A 23,462-nucleotide genomic window follows, 5' to 3' on the forward strand; every position below is an offset into this window, starting at 1 on the left:
TCCAGTGATAGTGCAAAGGCCTCAGCTGACCCGAGACAAAGCTGAGGCAAGAGGAGGCCGCCCTGCCTCTTCCAAAGCTTGGTTACCTCAATGTCACTTGCCTCACACACACTTGGAAAACTGCAGCATAAGCACAATTCTCCATAGGCTAAAGGTTTGCTTCCCTGACATTCACCTCTACAGTAGGTAGGCGGGCTGGGGTGTAAGTACCTGTGGTACTCTCTGGGCGTTTTGCTCAGCTCCCAACACCCCGGAGCTGGGAGAGGCGGGAGCAGGAGCCCAACACAACCTGAGGGCAAGTTCCCCATCCCGGATCTTGAGCAAGCGGCCAGCTCCTCCCCATTTAAATCAACCTGCAAAGGTCACACAGATGACTGCCCGCTTAAGAAACAAGAGCCCGAAACTCAAATCCCCGCAACCTGTCTAATTAAACGCGCCCATAAAATTCTGCCGTGCGTGCCATCCTAACAACCCACAGTGTCCTTAGGAGCTGGAAAACAGCGGCGGCAGCAGCAAGCGGGGGAACAGGACTCACTCCGGGGTGGCGATTCCCATATCTACACGAGCACCAGGCGCCGATCGAGTTAAAACAGACGCTGCTGCGAGCCCGCTCCCTCCTGGCTTTTGCAACTTTGCTTACTAACAACTATTTATTGTCAGGGGTGATCTGCAGAGCATTAAGCCCACAAACAGAAGCTCGCGCGCAATCCCCCCTCCCCTTTCTCAAAACAAAGAGAGAGAGGGAGGGAGGGAGGGAGGGAGGGGGGAATATGCAACCAGCAAAGAAAAAACAGCTGAGGCGGGAGAGCAACCAGGCACCCGCAGCAAGCTCCGCCCCCCAAAACTTCTCTCTCTGCCAATCAGCGCCGGGCGAGAGCAGGGAAAGTTACTGACCCAGCTTTCCCAGCCTGGATCTCTCCCCCCCCCCGGTGGCCCCTAGTCGAACGCCCCGGCTCATTTGCATGCCCCAATAGGGTGGCCGCATGCAAACGAGCCGGGAGACGGTTGGCTGGGGGTTGGCAGGATAACTCCGGCCCGGGGAGCCCTTTGTCCCTCAGAGTGGCAGCGCCGTGTGGGGAGAGGGAGGAGCGGGGAAGTGCGCGAAGGGATCGGCCTGAGCAGCGGGGCTGCAAGTGCCCGGGTGGGCGAGGAAGGCGAAAGGCAGGAGCGAAGCAGCACCGCCGCCGCCCCGAAGGATTTGACTTACTGGAGGGACACTTACCCGGATTCCCCTGAGGGCAGCCGGAGGAGCCGAGAAGCAAGGCAGAGGGCGCAGGGCGAGGAGGAGGATTGAAGGCTGCCTCTCCCGTTCCCCCCGTTGGATTGGTTTCTTTGCAGGGATCTGCAGCTGCAATATGACTCTGGAAGAGCTCGCTGGGGAGCACCAGACTTTCGGAAGGTACGCGATGGCAGCAGCTGCAGCTCGGCTTTGCGATGCGTGGAGGTTGGAGGGACAGGAGTTTGCCTGCTGTAGATTTCGCTGAGCATTCCGGATCGAGGTAGCACAGGGTCGCCCAGCTCGCCGCCGCGACCGCCAGTCGCCTCACAGCTGGGACCGGGGGCGGGGAGGGAGAAAAAAATACTCTGGTGCAAAAAAATAAAATTGCCTGGAGGGGATCTGCGGAAGAAAGTAGATCCGCGCGTAAGGAAGAAAACCGGGAGTCGATTGCAGAGTGTGCGTGTGTCAGAGAGAGAGAGAGAGGCGTGGCGGGTTGTAGCTTTTCCCCTTTTCTTTTTCCTGACAGGATAAGCAAGCGCACCTTTAACTCCAAATAACCTGCGCTTGGAAGCGATTTTCCTGTGGGAGCACTTGGCTCCCGCTTATTTCTGAACAGATCCCATTCAGAGGAGTTTCCAGCTCAGCTTCCCCTCAGTTTTGCAGGGCATGAGGGCGCCAGGAGGGAATGTGGGCTGGGAGGGGCGCTACTTAAGGCAAGGTAATCTATTTCCTCCCCCCCCCCTTTGGATTTGTTTGGTGTGTTTTATTTAAATAAAAACGCTAATTAGAGCCTCTCGCTGCTTCCCCACCCCCTTTTTATTTTTTCTTCGGATGCCATCAGCATGGAGAAGGTAGGGGATGCCCTGGAGGAAGTCCTGAGCAAAGCCCTGACTCAGAGAAGCATCACCATCGGAGTGTATGAGGCTGCCAAGCTGCTCAACGTGTAAGTGAGAAACTGGCTTGCTGGTGCCCTTTTGTATTGATGAGTAACAAGAAACAGGTCCTCCCACCTCTCTTAGGGCAGCTGTGCCTGAGGACTTTTCTGAGGAAACACTCGATCAGTTAAGAGGCAAACTTGCACTGTGCAGATAGGAAAACTTCCGGGCAGCTGTGTGGACATTGAATACTTGATCATGCATAACTGCACCTACTTAGGCACAGAGTTTCGTCTGTGGGGCAGATTTCAGAAAAAAAACCTCTCCCCCTTTTACCCACAATGCCAGAGTTCCAAGCACCCAGTTGACAGTTGACACAATGGGAACTGCTGAACAGCGGTTTTGAAAATGTGCCCGTTCCCTTTAGTTTGGTGCTGAAATGTAATCGGGTCCCCCCCCCCCTTTGTGTGTGTGGGTGGGGGAGAAAGTGCAACAAAAACCCTCCCCCTTGCTCCACAGACCTTAATTGTAGATACATAGCCCTTGAAAATTCAGCTCTTAAAATCCAGGGCGTGAAAGGTCAACCACATTGGGTGATAGCCAATGAATTTTGACTTGAAATAGATATAATAATCATGTTCATTGATTTCAGTGGTGAGTGAAATTTAGCTGAGTACAGTTCATAGAAAATAACATAATAGGACACCCCCCCCCCCGCGTATAGTATATAGACAGTCGTGTTACCATGTGTTCATATACCCTGTGACTTTGGTTCCTGTTTTGTCTCCCTTATGTCGTTGAAAAATGCATCATTGTTTGTTGGGGCTGTGACTAACTTAGTTGGCATTGTTTTATCCCTCCAGGGATCCAGATAATGTGGTGCTTTGTCTGCTGGCAGCCGATGAGGAAGACAACCAGGATGTTGCGCTACAAATTCACTTCACCCTGATCCAAGCTTTCTGTTGTGAGAATGACATTAACATACTCCGAGTGAGCAACCCAAGCCGGCTAGCGGAGCTGCTGCTCTTGGGGTCGAGTGGAGGGGGCGAGCAGCCTGCAGACCTGCACTGTGTGCTTGTGACAGTAAGTGCTGTGTTTCATTAATATGTTGGGTATAGAGGGCAGCCAGCATGACCTCACTGTTGCTTCAGAGTCTCCTTCTGGACTGTACAGCATTTCTTTGAAAGAAGCTGAATTGCAAATTGTAAAAATCTGTCTAAATACTCTAATCTCACTCTGGCTTAAAACAAAAACTGTAGTGGTTTCTTCAGTGTCCTTGCACTGGTGCACCTCTGCCTCTGTGGTTTGAAGGAAAGATCAGCATGACCTCCTTCACTAACCTTTTCCCCTGCACAAATCATACCACGCTTCCTACTTTGCTCATAGGGATTTTCGAGGCAAAGACATGTTCAAGCATGTTTCATCCTGCTGTCGGCAGGAGAAAACAACCCCATGAGTCACTTTCTACAGTAACTCCCTGTCTATATTTGTCTTTCCTTATTACTAATTGGCTCAGAGGTCATTATTAGATAACTCAGCTGAACTGTGATGAAAATACTCCGTCACTGTTACTCAATTCACCCAATTGAATGGGAATTGTGGACTTGTTAACCATAGCACATGAACATTGGTTTGTTTTTGAAAAATGATGTTTCTTTTACTGGTTTTAAAGAAATAATTAATTCCAAAATAACCTGTTGAATGTGCTACAAACTCAAAATTTACGAAGATCATTTATATTCGGTCTCTTTTACGGTTAGCAGTATCATTTAATTTTATTTCATGCTGACAATTATCCTTTTCCCTTTTCTCCCCCTTTCAGAATCCACATGCCTCTCAATGGAAGGATCCAGCCTTAAGTCAGCTGATTTGCTTTTGCCGGGAAAGCCGCTACATGGACCAGTGGGTTCCAGTGATTAACCTTCCCGAACGATGACAGCATATGGATGAAGCTGAATTGAACAGAAAAATTGCACTGAAGTTTCAAAATACTTTAGTAGCTTGCTCAGGAAGCAATTTCCCAGCCTGACACAAGGATTACAGTAACTGATGTCAAGTTGAGGTTGAACTACATGTTGTGAGAAAAGGAGAGACATTTGACTTTGCTGTTGGAAGATGATGGACCTGAAGCAGAGCTATGTTGGGGGAGCAATAGGAAGTCCTTGTGGAGGAAGTCTGAGTTCTGCAAGAAGGTTGCAAAAACAGTGTGCCGATTTCCTTTCAGAACACACCAAATGTGCTTTGTTGGAGTTGTAGAAGAGCAACTTTTAGTTTTCGTTTTTAAATACCTTTCACTTGTAAGAGCTAAAAGGGTTAATTATTCTTAAATCTTTTGTTCCAACATGCTTGATTTCTTAAGTTTTTATTCTAAGAAATATTAACTTATTTTATGATACCGATGAAAGATTTATTTATGCTTGGGATTTTCAAGAGCAATCCTGCTTGCACCCCTTGTATTAAAAATGTTTGAACTGCTATATTTTAATAAATTGTTTGAAACTGGACTTTGTTCGCTGAAATAAAATTTTCAAAGCTATGGCAGATCAGTGTTTTTGCTTTTGTAAGAGAGCAGAAGGAGTTGGTTTTGGCAAAGCAGTTCTTGAAAAGCTGATAACTGCAAATGCCAGGATCATGCTGATCTAGGACCATGCCTCTAGGACATTGCACAAAGAGTGCAGGGTGTACTTGGCTGGAAAGGTCCTAGATGTTCATTATCATGAACTGGATGGCCACTCCTACACAAAAGATGAACAATTCACAGACAAAATGAAAGAATTTGTGTGGACATTGGGGGAAGAAGTTGCCACTGCCTGTACCCCAGGAAGTAGCTAAATGGTGCCTCTTGACACTCTTCAACTGTATATAGTCAGAGCAAATGGATTATTTTAAGGAAATGTATTTTCCCAGATAACTCTTTACACAGTGTATCTGGAAAAAATAAAAATGCGGCATTGCTGGAATGCTGGGGAAACGTACGTTGTGTGCAATAAAGGCACATTTTTGATTAAAGGACCTAAACATCTATGAAGGGCCAATTATTACCCTATTTTTCGCCCTATAGGACACACTTTTTCCCCTCCAAAAATGAAGGGGAAATGTGTGTGCGTCCTATGGGGCGAATGCAGGCTTTCGCTGGAGCTTGGAGTGCACACCGACCCCTCTCGCTCTCCAGGCTTCAGGAACACATCCGCAGCCTAGGCAGCCCTGCGGGAGTTCCCGCAGGGCTGTCTAGGCTGCGGATAGCAGCCTGCCGCCCGTCGTGAGAGGCGCCCTGAAGCAGAGTGCCCCTCGCTCCGGGCAGACATCCGCAGTGTAGGGAGCCCTGCAGGAGTTCCCCGCAGGGCTCCCCACGCTGCGGATAGCAGCCTGCCGCCCGGCGCGAACAGCACCCTGAAGCAGAGCGCCCCTTGCGCCGGGCAGACATCGGCCAGCCCCACAAGCTCGGGGGACAGCAGGGAGGCACAGCGACGCTATCCCGCTGTTCCTCGACCTCGTTCGGTTTCCCCAACCTGGTTTTGGGGGGAAATAAAGGAAATTTTCCCCCCCTTTATTTCCCCCCCAAAAAACTAGGTGCGTCCTATGGGACGGAACGTCCTATGAGACGAAAAATACGGTATTTAAGATCTGCAAGTTGGATAAGCAACAAATCAAATTGCAAATGTTCTCTGAAAGTCTCCTAGGATGGATGACATTTGAAAGAGAATTGCCACTTGATAAATGTCTTAAAAAGATTACCGTAGCTAGCTGAATCAGGAAAGATATTTTCAAAATTGAGTGGAATCTAAGGAATGACATGCACCAAACTCAGTAAGCTACATCCCATAACTTTTTCATGGAGATCAGGCCAGTTGAAAACCATCCCAATAGCTACATAATGATTTCATTTTTACAGGTTGTTAGGAAAGACCCATTGAGCTGCTTGTATTATGCACAAAAGATACGTTTTGAAGAGGGCACTGCCTAAGTATATACACATGAGAAGCAAAAGAAAGGCAGACACTTTTGCAGAAGCTTTTGAAAGTAAATGGAAATATTCTGGAAAAGGGGTTGTAAACAAAGAGAGGTCAGGGCACATTGTGAAGGTCAGTGAGCAGGAAATCAAATTTACAATTTTCTGGGCATGAGCACTCACCGGGGATTTTAAAGGCTAAACCATCACATTTATAAAAGCTGCAGATGCTCTTTGTATTCAATACAAGACCAGATACAGCCCAATGCATTTTCATGTATGAGGTAGAAACTCTCTTAAAGGCATCCCATAATCCAGTATCTGCTGCAGACTACCTACATCCTGAGTAATGGTACAGCTGCCCCCGTAGCAGATGCCTTATGGTGCTCTCATACATTGCAGTATATACTCCAGAGAACATGTCCGGATCTTAGCTTTTTCCTAGGCTGTGGCAACTACATTTAAAGGGCAACTTGTAATCCTGCAGATGTTGGGACTACCATTTCTCATCAGTCTCAGCCAGTGCGGCTGTGGGTCAGTATGATGGGAGTGGCAGCCTAGTAACCGTTGCTCTTGTTATTTAATACTCACATTATTATTTTTTGCACCCCAGTGGCTCAAAGTGACTTACACAATAAAAATAGAAATAACAAAGACATTAAAATAAGGTATAAATGAACAAAAATGAAAACACTCATCCCAAAATATACTTAAAAGAACGTGAGATACCCGCCCCACTTAAAAGATGGACACCCTCCCCAAAAACCTGGGTAAAGAAGGTTTTGCCTTGTGCCTAAGGACAGCTATGGATGGTGCTAGGTGTGCTTCCCTGGGGAGAGCGTCCCACAAGCAAGGGGCCACCACTTAAAAGGCCTGCTCCCATGTTGCCACTCTTAGCACTTCCCTTGGATAGAGTACACAACAGTGTGTCTGGGCTGGTTCATGTGGAGAGAGGCAGTCCTTGAGGTATTGAGACTCCTGGCCTGCGGAAGGTGTCATAGGTCAAAACCAGGACTTTGGATTGAGCCTGGAAAGTAATTAGCATCCAGTGCAAGTTGAGGCAGGAGACAGTCTTGCCCCAGTCAGCAATCTGGTTGCTGAGTTCTGCAGTTTCCAAGCTGTTTTCGAAGGCAGTCCCTTGGACAATGCATTGCAGTAATACAACTTAGCGCAGACAACTGAAGCTAGGCTATTTCTGTCCCATCTGGAGGGCACACAGGTTCCCCACCCTGTGCAAATGGGACATGCGGAAGCAGCCTAATTGTGCAAATCTTTCCTTGGGCAATGTGTTTCATAAAGGAGTATCTCACACAAGTGTCCCATACAATGATACAATAGAGCTGATTATCATACCACTCTTGCACAGGTTCGGATGCTGCACCGAACAAGGAAGTTATGCTGCACAAAGGTCAGACTGCAAGGAATGTTGTTGTGAACCTGGTCAGTACTCAACGCCCACACAGAGCAAAGAAAGCATTAGTGATATGTCAAAAATAATGTTATTGGGAGCTAGAAAACGGGGATAAAAAAGCATACATCACTCATCAGCTTACCCTAAGCTGTTGAGCCTTGAAGGAAAGAAGCAGCAAAAGCACAAACTGCAGCACGAAGAACAACAAAAAATTAGCAGTGAAAGAAAGCATGCAATTATTTGAAACATGACACTGTCCCTTGAAACCTTGAATTGCTGCTTTGCATGCAGTTTTAAGTATCAGTTTGACACTGAAATATATACAATTAAGGCATACTGGGCTTCCAAAAATATTTTCCCACTGTATTTTAATCTTAAAAATTTAGAGGCAGAAATGCTGCTCATTAAAATAATTATGTGAAACTTAATTTATTTATTTTTAAAGCTGGTAGTAAGTAAGAGAGCCATCATTCAAGGATTGCTGGTATGGAATGCTGCATGCCTGAATGAAAGGAATGGAATGGAGACTGCTCAGCAGCATATGCCAGATGGATGGAACCAGATGGCCGAGAATCCTGCACGCAGTTAAAGAACTATGACTAACTGCTGATGAAACTGAAGCTAAAGTATGTGTGTAGCTGCAAAAACTCGAAAACTAGTTTGCTAAGTCATCACTTGAAACTGCCGAAACGAAAACCTGAAAGGTATCAACTCCGACCATCTTATCCTCTATGCACACACAACTGGAGCTCTGTACACATTAGGAATGCTGCAGGTGGAGAATGCCCTTGGATCTTTCTGCAGGCGTGTCTAATTGTGCCACACAGTGTCACTTGAAACATGTTAAAGCAGCATGCACAAAACATACACAAGTGGTATACGGCATGCATTCTCTGGATGAAATTTACAAATATGCCTTAACCAGGGGGGCAAAAAAAAAGATAGCAAGGGCAAATGAACACCTTGCTTTTTCAGAAGACTGGAGCTCCGTCATTCATCCCAACTCTCCCCATGCACAGTGATGAGCAAGCAGATTATTCACAGAATTGCCTCCTACTGGCTTGAAAGCAGGGGTGTGTGCTAGCTTAACAAGCCTTTTTTACACAACAGGGTGCAGCAGGAGTCTTCACATGGAAATATATGCAATGTAAGAAGGGACCTCTATAGGCTGCAGACTGCCAAAATCCAGGTGAGCTCCCTTCGTGCACTGGTGAAAGCAATGGAATGTCTGCAACTTTTGCTAGCGGACGACATGTATTCCACTCCACCGATTACCACTGCTGTCCACGACCTATTGTTTCTTGCTGGACCAGAGGCAGGCACACCGAGCAGAACAGCAACCACAGGCAAACTCTCTAGGTTGAATGAGAAACTATTTAATGCCCATATCAGCCTGCTCAACAGGTAGAGCTTCAATGTTGACACTAGGAGGCTACTGACAGGAGTAAGAAGTGGATCATTTAACCAGACATCAGAAGATGGATTTGTTGCACTTTCTACCTGCTGGTCATTACTAACCCCGAAGGATTTTGTTTTCCCACAAACTAGGTGGACAACCAACACACACAGATGGAAGGAAATTCCACATCCACAGTTTCATGCAGACTGCGTGTGAAGCTTTCAGCAGCAGCAATCGCCAGTGGGGAAGCAAATGCTCCCTTGCGTGGGGGTGGTGTTAATCTTCTCAGGGCTCAGTGACTTTCTAGAGAGCTTGACAGGCAGCAGTGTGCCAGGTACATTGGGACCCAGCACAAGAAGACAGTGAATGGGAAAGCTGAACCTGTTGCTCCTTTGGCAAGCGGCTTTCTCAGGCACAGACACCCTGCAGAAACAGGAAGGTGACAATCCCATTCCCCATGTGGTGCTGTCAGCACTCACTCCATCACTGATGCTGTTCAATAAAAACTGTCTGTGTCAGTTGCACTTCTGTTTTTCGGATGGTGAGCATCCCCCCTCTCCTTCCACTTGTTAGTCACCATGTCTTCATGTTGAGCACACAGAATTGAAGGAGGCGCACCGAGTTTACTGCCACCAGGTGTAAATCTGGAACACTCATAAAGAATGACTATGTGGAGGCCCAAGCAACTCAAAGTCTCCCTGAATCAAGCAGTCCTGCTGCAAAACACGGAAGTGAAATCCAGGTATGTACTGATGAATGCATGGGACATAATCACAAAATCTATTAACACGAGAGAGTGAGTTAAGTTGATGGGCTGGAGCAAAATGAGCCACCTTGAAGAATAGGTCAGTTACCTGAGTGAGGACACAATAACCTCATAGAGGCAACTGCTCCTTCCTGTGTATGACACTCATTTTGCTCTAGGCCTTTTTATGTCACTCAGCCATTTTTCCCTCCTGTTCACTGCACTTTCAGGAACAGAGATTGCAAATGTGGCTCTTTCTTCCGGGAGTCTGAACTTGGAAGGATGTGCTCTGAGGAACAGAAACCAGCTTCCCTTTTAGCCAGAAGGACTCTTTTGAGATTTGAATCTCATGGATTCAAAGCAAACGACAGGTCAAATTTGTAGAAGTCCAGTGGAACACGGGATTCTGAACTCACAACTCCACTGGCCTTATTTGGCCTTCATGCACAACACAGAAAGCCGCACTCCCCAGCCCTCCCAACTGATAAGCTGCAGCACAATGCCACAACACAGTGTTACATCAGCAGTCTTAGAATACGATGCTACCTTCACAGGCAGGTCACCACCAGCATAACTGAAGTCAACTGAACTACAATGAAAAACAGAGAACCGTATGAAAAGAAATGATGTTTAATTAAAGTGTTTCATATCCATGGTACTATATTAATTGCGAACAAGTATCTTAATTACAGGGTTGTTGTTTTTTTTAACCCCTCTAATAATGGCAACTGGAAGCCATCTTTTAAGAAAAGATCAGGTTGTATGCAGATGCACAAAGTATGCAATCTTATTAGAGAACGATTGCTTGTGAAAGGCAAAAAACCAAAACAAATTAGCTCTAGTAAAATAATTTCACAAATCCTTTTCCGCCTCCCCCGCCCCAAAGGCAAATCATAGTATTATTCTTGTCAATCTAAGATAATACAAGCAATATTTTGTGAAAGCAATTCAAAGAAAAACCAGAGAAGAAGTGTGCCTGTAAGAAGTAAGCAGATTACAACAAAGAAGAAAACAAAGCGTTTACTGGAGTAATATTTTACTTCTGAGGCATTTCTAATCAAAGCATGAAGACGCAGTGTAGTGGTACAGTTGTTGAAAACTCTTGTTTAAGTATCATAGTCTTTAATTTCAAAACCTCACAGTGGTCTAGTAGTAATTATTTTGGTTGGTTCAGTTTTCCCTGTTGAATTCTAGTAGGTGCAATGATCTAAGCACCATTGTGGTCTATAGGAGCCTCATACAAGCCCCACAGAAATAAATGGAAAATGAGAAGAGGGATTGCATATGACGGCAGTATTTTCTACGCTTTGCATTATGATTATAACCATCACCGCAAAGTTTGCTTTACACACACAAAAAGCAATGTATGCATGTTTTGACTCTTCAATATGCCATTATTGGAAGGCTGGAAAAATGTGACAATGCATTTAGCAGTTATCTAAAATCTGACAGAAGTGTCCCGAAGCAGCTAGCTGTATTTTGGTGTTGTGTTTACAGCTGTTCTGTGACTAAAAACTATGAATGGTCCAAAACTTTAAAAGAAACCAATACTGGGGTGAAAGTTTTCAAACCATGCGTTTTAAAGAGAAAGTCAAAAGGCATTTCTGAATGCAAAGTTGGCACAATTTTTGCTTAATTAAAATTGTGTTCCCGCACCTTACGACACGACATTTTTAATACTCTCCTTCAGTTAGTAAAATACATTATGTATAATACAGTTCTAAAGCACTGCTGGTGAAAATATTGGTTTGGATCCAAAGCACCGTGAGCAGAAGTAAAATAGCTACTAGCTCTGTGCTGTAAGAGCTGGCAGGTCACAGAGTGTTCCAACAGATAAGTTCTAGAACAGTTCTCATGCAATCACTAGTCCAAACAGAACCATCAGCTTTAGGTATGCCCTGCAATCCTATGTACTTACTCAGAAGTAAGTCCTATTATGATTACCGTATTTTTCACTCTATAGGACGCACCGGACCATAGGAGGGGGAGAACAGGAAAAAAAAAATTCTCCCCCTCTCTGCTCAGCGCCCCTTCAGCGAAGCGGCAGGAGAAACGGAGCCCCTTCCATTTCTCCTCCCGCTTCGCTGAAGGGGCGCTGCGCAGAGAGGGAAAACTGTGCAGCACCTCTCCAGCAAAGCAAAGCCTGGAGAGCTCTCCAGGCTTCAGGCGGCTATCCATAAGCCTTTGGAGCGCAGCGGGAACTCCTGCCTGAAGACCCCCGGAGCGCTGCCTTTGAAGCCTCCGCAGAGCAGCGGGGTGAAGGCACCCCGCTGCCCTGCAGAGACTTCGTGCAGCCATCCCCAAGCTAGAGCAGCGAGAGGGAGCGCTGCACTGCGCAGCACTCCGTCTCTCTGTTCTGGCTTTGGGCTTAGCTGCGCAGCCTGAATTCGCTCTATAGGACGTACACACATTAATTTTTGGAGGGGAAAAAGTGCGTCCTATCAGTGGCGTAGCGTGGGTTGTCAGCACCCGGGGCAAGGCAAGTAATTTGCTCCCCCTAACCCGTGGATTTGCACCCCGTAACCCATGGATTTGCGCCCCTAACCGTAACCCCAAGATGTTGCGCCCGGTGCGGCCGGGCCCCCCTGCACCCCCCACGCTATGCCACTGTGTCCTATAGAGCGAAAAATACGGTAAGTGGTGCTTACTCCACAGTAAGTGTGTCTAGGATTGCAGCCTCACTGCACAATCCTATACCTGTCTACTCAGAAGAAAGTCCCATTGAGTTCAGTGGGGCTTATTCTCAGGTAAGCAGGTACAGGATTGCAGCCATAATTTCACTTTTCTTGCTCAACTCTTTAGCATGAGGTATAAAATAATGCCCACCTAGGAGCACAAAACACCTTCTGCCATGTGCGAAAGAGCACCTTTGGATCCAAGCTATTTTGTCCTGGTGCTGCAACACATGAGCATGCCAAATACATGAAAAGGGTTTTACAATACTCTTAGATTATAATAGCATTGATATCAAGGATAAAACAATAAACCCAAAAATGGGTCTGGCATCTAGGGATACGCACCTCTAGGCATACATAAGGAAAACTAGGGGGTGGGAGTGGAGAGTGGAGATGAGAGATTAGAAAATAGGAAAGGCATTGGACAGTGGCAATGCAGCCTCCATAGACTTCTTTTCCATCTTTCCTGCAAATCTTACTCTAACCAGCTTGATAATTTTCTGACAGAGAGAATGGTTGTCCAGCTGGAACCATGCCAGCTGCCTAGGTCAGCACGTGCCGGCACTGGCTTTGACAACAGGTATGCAATACTTATGCAGCATTTAAGCTTTACATATTTGGGAATTGAATAATTTGAAGATATTTTAAATGGGTTCTATCGGCACTGTGTCACGTTTGATTCTTTGATTTTAAGGTTTAAGGACATGGCTTATCTCAAGCAAAATGGAGTGTAAATGGAAGGCAGTGGACGGAACATAAATTTCTCGCCTGCAACAATGGAATGTGTCCAAATTTATTGTCCAGTAAAGCATACACAGCAGCAGTTGCTGGTGACAGTGTGGTAGTGTATGCAGTACTGGGGGAAAAACAGTTTGTGGAATTAAAACACCTAAATTTAATATGCAAGCAATTAAAGATGATTGCAAATGATGACATAGCATCTTCATTTTAATATGAAAGTACCAAATTGATTAATGCATCGAAAACTATATTTTTGTTTTTTCTATTTTAACAACAACAACAATCCTCCATTAATTTAATGAGTTAAAAACTGCAACAGCTTGGCTTCTGGAGTAAGGAGAATAACATTCCTAGGATTAATTCCATTTTTTAGGGAGCTAGCATCATTTTAAGACACTGAGACAGGTTCTTTTTTTTCAGCTTTTGGTCCAGTATAAGACACAAACACTCTTAGGGAACAGTTACATAACAATTGTGCCCATGCACTTCTCCACATTTAGACTGCAACCCTATATGCACTTATCTGTAGCAAGGTCCACAGAAGGTATGTCTGAATAGACATGGAGTTGCTGCTAGAGGCTTACTTGGAATAAGTGCCAGACAGACACAATACTCACATTACACGGTAGTGGAGACACAGCTTCAGTGCCTGTCACATCTCAGCACAGCCATACAAATCAGTATGTTTTAAAAATTGGTAAAAACCACAACTTATGGCTTCCCCCACTGATTTGTAGGTAGTGAACTAGTTCTATGAATGGGTATTAAGAAGGAAAGACACCGCATCCTTATTTGACACACTTTTTAAAGATCTTTGTATGTAGTAAAGTCATGACCCAGACCCATGCTTGTACTGGCGTGACTGATTCAATGCGAACAAGTCTACAGAAAATGCGAGACTGCACATGTAATAATACGGATGTGTGAATCAGCCTTTAGAAAGACAGATCTGGGTATCTCACAAATCAAAAGCTGCCCTATATTTTGAAATAAACCATCAGAGAAAGGAATGTCGCTATTTCAAAATGTGTAATCGGGAGTATTTGTTTCGTAGGACCTGTTATCCTGGTTCTTGATGAAGTAGCCATTAACTACGTTTCGGGTAGCAAGTGAAATGGCCGCAATGGGTAGCACAAATACAGATTATTTGCAGTCAAATTAATTAATATTATCAACAAACATACCTTCCTTTTGAGAGGGCAGACTGAAATATATGGCAAGCAAAATCAGTGTGAAAGTTTATAGAGAAGTACTAAAAGAAACGAAGGTCAAATCTGCCTTTAGACAGAAATCTGCAAGACCTTGCTCCTGCAATTTCAAGTTAATATATTGCAGAGCATTATGGAGTGGAATAGGCACCTTGCTTTGCTGGCTCTGCAGCCAGCTTCTCAGGATTCAGTCACAGTGAAGTCAGGTCTTTTGGGGTCCTTCCCCCCCATCTGCCGCGAACCAGCTATTACTCCTGTTAGTTTAAAGCGAGAATTCTAATTCTTTGCAACTAGGGAGGTTTTTCTTTAGTTTGGCTAAAGATGAAAACCTTTGGGCCTTGCTGTAAAAACAACGCTGAGTGGCTTTGCTTTCTGTGCTACTTGAGCACTGCTAAGGTTGTATCTAGCCAGGCATCTCAAGTCTCCTTGCACATGGAACAACCCTGAACCCCAAATGTTTAACACATTCTGCAAATATACAGCTATGGCAGACCACAAAGTTAAAAACATGAAAGGACTGGCAGCGCACAGAATACTGATACATACCTGGGCTTAGAAGTCGATATTGATTCATTCCACTCAGTACTCCATCAACACACGAAGGCTACACAAACATTTTAATACCATTTACATTCATCAGAGATTTAGTCCTGTGAATTGCTGCAACCCTTCAAGCATTTCCTCAGCACAACCACCAGTGTTTTCCATAGGCCTTGTGCAGAAGCAATAGCACCATGGATTGCACCCAGAGTCTCCCACTCCTCTGTAGATATTATTTGGCATTTGATAGACGTGGATTTAGCAATGAGAGAGAGAAAATAGCCTGGATGCTTACCGAAAAATTAACACAACAGGGAAGTGCGTAGGAAAGTTAGGCGGCAGATTCTCCCTTAAAGCACAACGAAAAAGGAGAAACTTATCTAGACTCCATTTTCAGAATCCATGTGTGACAGTCTAAATTTCAGAAGAAATGCGAGAAGGCAGAAGAACCAAAGGCTATAAATGTCACCTTTCAAAATCATTTTGAGAACAAGAATTTATACTAAGTACAAGTCTACAAGTCCTTAAGACATTGTGAAAAAGATTAAGACAGACTTGATGGTAAAAGGCATGAACTGCAGGAGTTATTGATAAATGCAGCAATAAACTTTGAAGGGCATACTTAAAGAATGCACTTGGTAATGCGTGTATATATCTAAACAAACATACGCACGGATCATAGATACAGACACCAATTACATATACAAGGCTATACGCTGGTATAAAATCAAAATGTTAAAAGTAAGCTTGATTAGGACTCTACGCTGGTCTGCCTCACTAGTCGGAAAATGAAGTTCAGGCAACTTTGGTCTTGATTGTTCAACCTCACACCTGGAACTGTGAACACTCATTGCACTTTTAAGTAAAACCCAACCCAACCCAACCCTCTCTTTATAACCCCCAAAGCCAACATAATCCAATTCCCAACTATGCTCTTAGAACCATTCCATTGACAAGAAGTAACTTTATAAACCTTGCATCCCCATTTAGAATGCGATAAAGAAAAGAGATCTTTTTAGAAAACTTAAAAGTTCATTTTAACACAAAATGTAAATGAGTTGCTGTTTTATGCGGTTGATACCAGGTAACCTTCGGGTTACTTCTCTAAGGATCTGCTTGGTTGCAGGGGAGGGTCTTGAAGGCATTTTGCTGCTTAGCCTATAGGATAGTGCAGGTCTTTTTATCCTTGAAGGGGTTTTCCGAAGCAGGTATTCCCATTAGTAAAGGATCCTTCCTGGCATGCTCCTCACAGTAGCACATTAGATCTGCCGATGCCTTCGACACCTGAGGAATGTGTGAGAAGGGACACAGTAAATATGGAGCAGGTTGCCAACAACAGCCAATGAGCAAACGGGATTTCGAAGTGATATTTTTACGTTTTGTGTGGAAAAAAATTCCCGAGGCAGAAAAAAAGTTCATGTTGATTGAGCCTTACATGGATTTAGAATAATACTGCATGCCTTTGTAAAATAATTAAAAGCAGCAGAAACCAGCAAATAAAACAAGATGTGAAAGAATAAATTGATGGTCAGATGTTTTGCATATACCCCACTGTATTGCTGGAAATTATGTGCACTGACTGGGCGATTAAGCAAAATCTCTTCCTCGTGTTCTTAATTGGTGTACATTTCTTCTCAATATGTACATCAATTTTCACACAGTGACATTCTTTTTTAAGTACAATTCTCCACTAAATTCACACTGATGGCACACACATATGTGAACACAATCCCAATATATATGAAGAGAAAGATATCGCTTCTCTGTGGGACTGCCTAGACTAAAGGAACGTGTTCTTAACAGTAGATGGTGATGCGATGATCCTGGTCCGACTGCACTGGCTACTAATTAAGTTTCCGGGCCCACTTCAAAGTGCTGGTTTTGACCTGTAAAGCCTTAAATGGCTCAGGACTGTAATACCTCAAGGATCGCCTCTTTCCATATGAACCTACCTGGACCCTGAGATCATCTTCTGAGGCCCTCTTTTGTGTGCCCCCTCAAGAGGTTCAGAGGGTGGCAAGACGAGAACGGGCCTTCTCTGCAGTGGCTCCCCGTCTGTGGAATGCTCTCCCCAGGGAAGTTCACCTAGTACCTTCATTATACACCTTTAGGTGCCAGGCAAAAACGTTCCTTTTTAACCAGGCCTTTGGTTGATCTTATTGACATCCAACACCCTTTTAGAAATGTGTTTTTTGTGGGTGAGGTGGGGCTATTGGGTTGTTGTTTTGATTTTTATTAGGTTTTTGTGGTTTTGTATCTTGATTTTATTCTGTGAACCGCCCTGAGACCCCCGGGTGTAGGGCAGTATATAAATTCAATTATTATTGTTAATAATAATAATAATAATAATAATAATAATAATAATAATGTGCTCTGGAAAAGAGGATTGTTTGCTTTATAAAGCAGATTTAAATAAACTAAAAGGTACTGCTTTAAACAATGGTCACTGAGTATGAAGAAGTTCTTCTTACCTTTATTCTTTCTATAGAAGCTTCTATTCTCAACTGCTGAACAGTTCTTCTGGCCTGAGCTATGTTGTTTGTTGTGCCGGATGTTTTGCTAGACATTTTCACTGAGCTCTTTCAAGCACTGTAAAGAAAAGCCAACTGGTTATTTTTCTACAAATCAACAATGGTTTCTGATTAACACTGGCGATGGTTGTTCAGAAAATCCATCTGTTCAAATGGTCTTTGATCTGTGGTTGCTACTAAGCTGGAAAGAAAAAAATGATTTCACAGTACGGTAATAAAGCAGCAAAAACTATTGGGAATGTTGGGTTTATAAACATAAATTTTCAGTTTAATAGCTATTCCAGTTCATAAACACATTTTCATTTTCAAATGTGTTACAAAGGGAAACTACAAAGGGAATTTGACTTCTGTTTAAGATCTACCTGTTTCACTAACTTAAAATTAATCTGGAACGGATTCCGTTCAACTTCCAAGGTACGACCTTTCCTCCAAGGAGCTCCAAGTGGCATACACACTTCTCCTCTTCTTCATTTTCTCTCTCACAACAACACTGTGAGGTAGGTTAAGCTGAGAGACTGTGACTGGCCCAAGGTCACCCAGTGAGCGTTAAGGCTGAGTGGAGATTTGAACCCAGGTCTCCAAAGCTGTAGTCCAGCACTCCCCTCCCCACTTCTCATCAGGGAGCAGGGGATGTGCTATGTGGAGTGAGTTCCTGCATCTCTGCTTGCTCACGGGCACAAGCCAGGTACCACAATTAATCAAGCTCTCCAAACAAATGGTAGCATTAAAGTCCCAGGTACATTTCTATATACAGTGAATTCCTCCCCTTCACAATCCAAAGCAGAAATACTACTTCCTTTCCTTTTTAAGGTTTGGGGTGAATGTGGCAAATCACGCTAAGAGCTCTTAATTATCTTAACATTTGCTCCAATGCACAAGTTTGTTTCTACTTATCTTTTCAATATTCAAGTTCTAATAGACCCCATTTAAATCCGTGTTCCTTCAGAAAATGACGGTGCTAAAACTGATTCAAAGTAATGCTCATCAGTGTTTATTCCAGGGATGGGAAAGCTGTGTGGCCCTCTAGATGTTGGACTCTTACTTTTTGTTAACCCCTGATAGGGTGGCCAATGGTCATGGGAGTTGTATTTCCAACATCACCTGGAGGTTCCACCACTAATTGCTATCCCTAGGTTATTTTCTGGTCCCATGCTGCAAAGGACCTTTTCAGAACTCAAATATTTCAAAGGCATTTTTCAAAATACCATGTAATTTCTTCTAAATTCTAAGCTCTAAATACATCTACAGAAGGTGTCTGTATTGGAAATCTGCAGTGATGTGAGAATATAAGTGATTCAAAAGCAGAAGAAAGATACTATGGTGTTTTTTGTTTTGTTTTTTAAATCAAATCCCTTTTCTTTAGCCAATCCAAACAGTATTGTTCCTCACTTTTGGACTTGACTGCATAGCCGAGAACAAGAGTTCAAAGAAGCAACTGAGTCACAGGGTTTTAACAATCCTACGACTGGCTGCCTTCCAATGAATCGTCAAGACTTTGATCATCGTGTTTAGCCAAAGCCTGACCACAGTAGCACATGACAGCCTCTGCAATGGCATATGAGTGGCTAAAATGCAATTCCTGAACAGATTTCAAGGTTATATCTGAAATGGTGCCAAATACTAAAATGTTTACTGATAGTTACGTGCGTAGATGCTCTGTTACAGCCAAACTCTATGAAGTAATAAAACAAGATTCTTGCATCTTGTGTAAGCAAACAGAAAAAAACACAGAAAAACAATAACAATACCAAGTCTGGCTCTGACTAGAAAAGACAAAAAATCCCAGCTCCTAAAACCAAACTGCAGCACAAAGACATTATCAGTCTGAGATCAGGCTGGTACTTTCACCCTTTTGCAGTTTACAGTAAGGTGTAAATCACTTAAAGCTTTGAAAATATTTTTCCATCACTATATTCACAATAGTGCATTCTGTTACAGCTCCCCCTCCCCCAGTAATACTAACACTTTGTATGTTGTAAACCTACTGAATGTATGTTGTAAACCTACTGAATTACAGAGCTGCCTTCAAAAGCCATAGCCTTATTGAGATGTCCAACTCAGACAAGGGGGAGATTCTTAATGGGCATACAAGATTAGTAACGGATTGGATGTGGGCTAACAAACTGAAGTTTTGTCCAAGCGGCAGAAGATCAGCTAATCCAGCAATAAGGTTTTGGCCCTCTAAAAACCATGTTGACTTTTAATTAGACAGTAAACGGGTGGCGTTGTGGTGTAAACCACAGAGCCTAGGGCTTGCTGATCAGAAGGTCGGCGGTTTAAATCCCCGTGATGCAGTGAGCTCCCGTTGCTCGGTCCCTGCTCCTGCCAACCTAGCAGTTCAAAAGCACACCAAAGTGCAAGTAGATAAATAGGTACCGCTCTGGCGGGAAGGTAAATGGCGTTTCCGTGTGCTGCTCTGGTTCGCCAGAAGCGGCTTAGTCATGCTGGCCACATGACCCGGAAGCTGTACGCCGGCTCCCTCGGCCAATAAAGCGAGATGAGTGCCGCAACCAGAGAGTCGTCCGCGACTAGACCTAATGGTCAGAGGTCCCTTTACCTTTACTATCACCCAGCCCCTTTTTCTGTCTTGCTTGTTTTTAGTTGTTGTTTCGTTACTTATTAGATGCATTTACCCCTTTTGATCATTATGAGACACTGGCACTCTAATAGCCACCTACACTGGCACAGCTAGTTTTTCTTGTGAACACATGCCAATTCTGTGCATATGACACCTATAGAAAAAGAGCAGGGGCTCCATAACAAAACATGTACACAAGTACACAGCCAGTATAATCCATGAGAAATAGTGTCCAGAAGGGAGGGAGGACTGTAATCCAAAGTCCTGCAGTAAGAACATGTATTAACGGGATCAGCTGCAGTGTAGGTGGCTATTAGAGTATCAGATCTCAGCAACGGCTTGTGCCAGACTGCACGAATGTGTCATCGTCCAAGCTTCCTGGCAGCAAATTCCGTTCCTATCCCTTCCTAGCAAAGTAATCTCTCTGTGGGTTGGAGGTGAGAGGGAATGCAGCAAAGGACATGCTGTTATTTATAAGGGAAAGGAGGGCCACTTTCAATTTGTCTTTTTGTTTTTGTTAGGGAATCTCATCTGATGAACTTGGTTCACTTTAGAAAGCCAGAGAAGAGAGCTCACTACTACAAACAAACACCCCAACCTTAATGGTGACATACACGAGGGCCACTAATTGTGCAGTGCAATAGCTTTTGCGTAGCTTGCATGCCAGACCAATGCCACAAGTTGTGATGGCAGCTCGCCACACCCGAAGTTTCAGGTCCGACTGAGTCACTGGCTGCCTCCATAATCCTGAACAGCAAATGATAGGCATGTTAGGTTAAAGGTCTTCTGATAAAAACTCATTTCATAAAAAATGTGGGGAACTAGAACAAAAAGCCTTGTGGCACCATAAAGCCTATCACATTTATTTTGTTTGCTTTCTATGATTAGTTTTTTTATGGTGCCAGAAGACTCATTCGTCCTTTTTGCTAGAGCAGCCTAACATGACTACCCCTCTTGAAACGTGGAACCAGGACTGTATGCATACCAGATATTTAAAGCCCCTCTCCCCTGGGAACTGTAGTTTACCTCTTAAATAGCTATGGTTCCCAGCACTCTTAGCGAACTACACTTCCCAAGATTCTGTGGGGGGGTCTTCCAGAGCATTCCAGTCCATTTTCTCTCTCTGCCCAGTTTGCCTCTCTCCAAACAGACTTTCACCATTTCAAGCTATTCCTCATTTGGCTTGGGATGGGGGTTGGAATTTTTTTTTTAAAGTATTTGCTTGTAATTCCACAAAAGATGGAGTTCTCTCAAATCTACCAATATATCCTGCTGCCATTTTGGCTACATAAAGCTCAGCATTTGGAGAATGAGATCATTGTTAGATTTGGGATGTAAGGGGTACTCTTGCTGCTGAAACGTACTATAAAACTGGAGGCATAGAAAACGGCTATACAATACATTTATTGCAAAAGTGTAGTCCTGTTCCGCAGAGGAGACCCAGAGCTGATTGGGATCCCATACAGAGCTAATGCTATTGCAGTGGTGAGAGTGATGGAGTGGAGGAAGGGGTGGTGTCAAACTATGCCAAGTACTGCAGCTCTACAATTTGACCTAATGAACTGCTTTTACCACTGGAATTTGGACAATTAATCAGAAATCGCTCATTTCCAGATATATGGATGATAAGGCTGCTCAGAGCAACCATTTTGTTTTGTTTTTCCAAAAACAAAAACTTTAGTCACTGAAGAATGCATAGTACCATGTACATTTTTTGTGTGTGGAAAGAATAAAACGTTAAAATCTTACTGACTCGCTTTAGAGGTTCTGCTAGCTATGCATGTAAAAGCTTGAGTACTACAGAATCAGGAGTGCATGCAGTTCACAGACAAAAAAAACAACCCCTGTAACAAGATCACATTTCCTGTTGTGAAACTAAGTAAATAGAAGTCTGAATGCCGGCTGCCCCAGTGTGCGTAATTAGGACGGTCTTCAAAAGACTCCTTACCAGAATTTCGACTGCCCACTGCCAAAGTTCTCTTGCCACTGTCCCAAGGGCAGCACCTGAACCAGTAAGTTTATAATTCTACCAGTAACACAGTCAGTATAACTATACTACTCTCTGGCCAGTTGAGTCAGGGGGATGAACATTACCAGACAGTGACTTGTCACTATTAAAAACAACAACAACAACAACAACTTAGAAGGAGACATTGCTTTCACAGGGCAGAAAATCTGGCTGTGTGCCCATTCATGACTTCTCCAGTACTCTAAAACCACAGGGCATAATGCAGCCCAAGCTCATCACTTTAACATTCCAACGAATTCAATGGAAGAAACTGAAATGCATGCTCTACTCTCTAGTTGGAATCTTAATTAAACAGATGTCTCCAATGCCCTTCTTCTAAGGAATTTTACAAAATTTAAGAGTGCAATCCCGGGCACATTCATGTAGGAACAAGTTCCACTGGACTTAAAACAGGATGAATAAGAATCTTTATAGGATTGCACTGTAAAGCTAGTAAGGCTTAAAAGGGCACTGCTTCACTGTATTGCATCTAGCTTTTCAAATACGTACATATTAAACAATTTAAGATAGAATAGTCTAACACCCATACAAACCCCTACCTCTTTACACCTCTTCAATTTACGAAATATTAAACTCTAGTCAATGTGGCCAGAATGTTAAAAGGCACACCAAACTAAACATTATAAACATCCAAAGCCAGATACTTCCATTATAGTTTAATTATGGTTTTTTGTAACAAACACTTTACGGGATTATCACTATTACAAAATATATCTCCTAAGAATTTTTAAACACTAGCTGCCAACAATCTGGTCCACAACCTAAACAAAACAAAACAGTTTTGACTTATTTGTGAATATTTTTTCAAACCAGTTTTTGAAGATCCAATTCAGTTTCCGAAGCCATTTTATTTTCCGTTAAGTCGTTTTATTTTTATGTGCACAAAAATATCCTTAACAATGCACCCCCATTTGTTCTGTCGCTGCTTCAATAAAATCTACATGGCTGGTGAAGACTCTTGACACTGATTGGCTGAGGAGGTGGGGTGGCACGAATTGCTTAGAAAACAAAGTAAGTTTAAAATCCACTTCTGTGCAACGGACAGTTGTCTTTTTAGTTGGAATCTTGCTTTAACACAAACAGGCTGAGGACAGGAAAGAAGTTCCAGAATGCAGGGAAGCTAAGAGACAGAGAAGCCAAGGAAGTTGAAGGAAGTTTGGTACACTGTAGGCAAGTGACTGGCCAAGAGGGGGAACACTTCTCACCTGGAACGGTCCACTGGGGGTGGGAAGAGAAGCTAAGAAGCAGGTGGCAGCTTGAAAAGCAGAAATATGAAGAATAATGACACCAGTTAGCTTTGTGGTTAGAGCTTGGTGCTGATAATGCCAAGATCGTTGGTTCATCCCCAAATAGGCCACGGGTGGGGACACGGGTGGCGCTGTGGTCTAAACCACTGAGCCTGTTGGGCTTGCTGATCAGAAGGTCGGCGGTTTGAATCCCCATTACGGGGTGAGCTCCTGCTACTCTGTCCCAGATCCTGCCTCCAGTTCAAAAGCACGCCAGTGCAAGTAGATAAATAGGTACCGCTGCGGTGGGAAGGTAAACTGTGTTTTGGTGAGCTC

The 23,462-nt window shown here is 43.9% G+C and overlaps 2 protein-coding genes and 1 long non-coding RNA gene across 4 annotated transcripts in view; 2 read left to right on the forward strand and 1 right to left on the reverse strand.

The window, feature by feature from the left end:
* Positions 1–933: 933 nt before the first annotated feature.
* GADD45A (growth arrest and DNA damage inducible alpha) lies at positions 934–4,635 on the forward strand. Its single transcript, XM_083743147.1, has 4 exons — positions 934–1,399; positions 2,061–2,162; positions 2,958–3,177; positions 3,917–4,635. Exons 1-4 carry the CDS (start codon positions 1,356–1,358, stop codon positions 4,028–4,030), a joined length of 480 nt encoding a protein of 159 aa, XP_083599273.1. The 5' UTR covers positions 934–1,355; the 3' UTR covers positions 4,031–4,635.
* A 5,317-nt stretch (positions 4,636–9,952) lies between these two features.
* LOC310846492 lies at positions 9,953–13,647 on the forward strand. The gene is made up of 2 exons (XR_014565336.1): positions 9,953–11,543; positions 12,237–13,647. It is a non-coding gene; the product is annotated as an uncharacterized lncRNA (long non-coding RNA).
* Positions 13,648–15,711: 2,064 nt separating this feature from the next.
* GNG12 (G protein subunit gamma 12) overlaps positions 15,712–23,462 on the reverse strand; it is a 35,950-nt gene continuing 28,199 nt past the window's right edge. For both annotated transcript variants that reach the window (XM_083743149.1, XM_083743148.1), the window contains 2 exons: positions 17,234–17,351; positions 15,712–16,046 (listed from right to left, as the gene is read on the reverse strand). In XM_083743149.1, the coding sequence (XP_083599275.1) occupies positions 15,921–16,046; positions 17,234–17,329 (222 nt within the window). In that variant the 5' untranslated portion in view covers positions 17,330–17,351 and the 3' untranslated portion in view covers positions 15,712–15,920. The remainder of the gene's footprint in view (positions 16,047–17,233; positions 17,352–23,462) is intronic.

This window comes from Podarcis gaigeae, assembly GCF_964106915.1.
Source record: "Podarcis gaigeae genome assembly, chromosome: 6".
Lineage (NCBI taxonomy): Eukaryota > Metazoa > Chordata > Lepidosauria > Squamata > Lacertidae > Podarcis > Podarcis gaigeae.

What these genes read in the sequence shown, in the direction of transcription:
- GADD45A (XM_083743147.1), top strand. Translation starts at nt 1,356, where the DNA reads ATGACTCTGGAAGAGCTCGCTGGGGAGCACCAGACTTTCGGAAG. An exon ending in GAGCACCAGACTTTCGGAAG is followed by an intron (nt 1,400 to 2,060) that starts GTACGCGATGGC and finishes GGATGCCATCAG; the next exon opens with CATGGAGAAGGTAGGGGATG. An exon ending in GCTGCCAAGCTGCTCAACGT is followed by an intron (nt 2,163 to 2,957) that starts GTAAGTGAGAAA and finishes TTATCCCTCCAG; the next exon opens with GGATCCAGATAATGTGGTGC.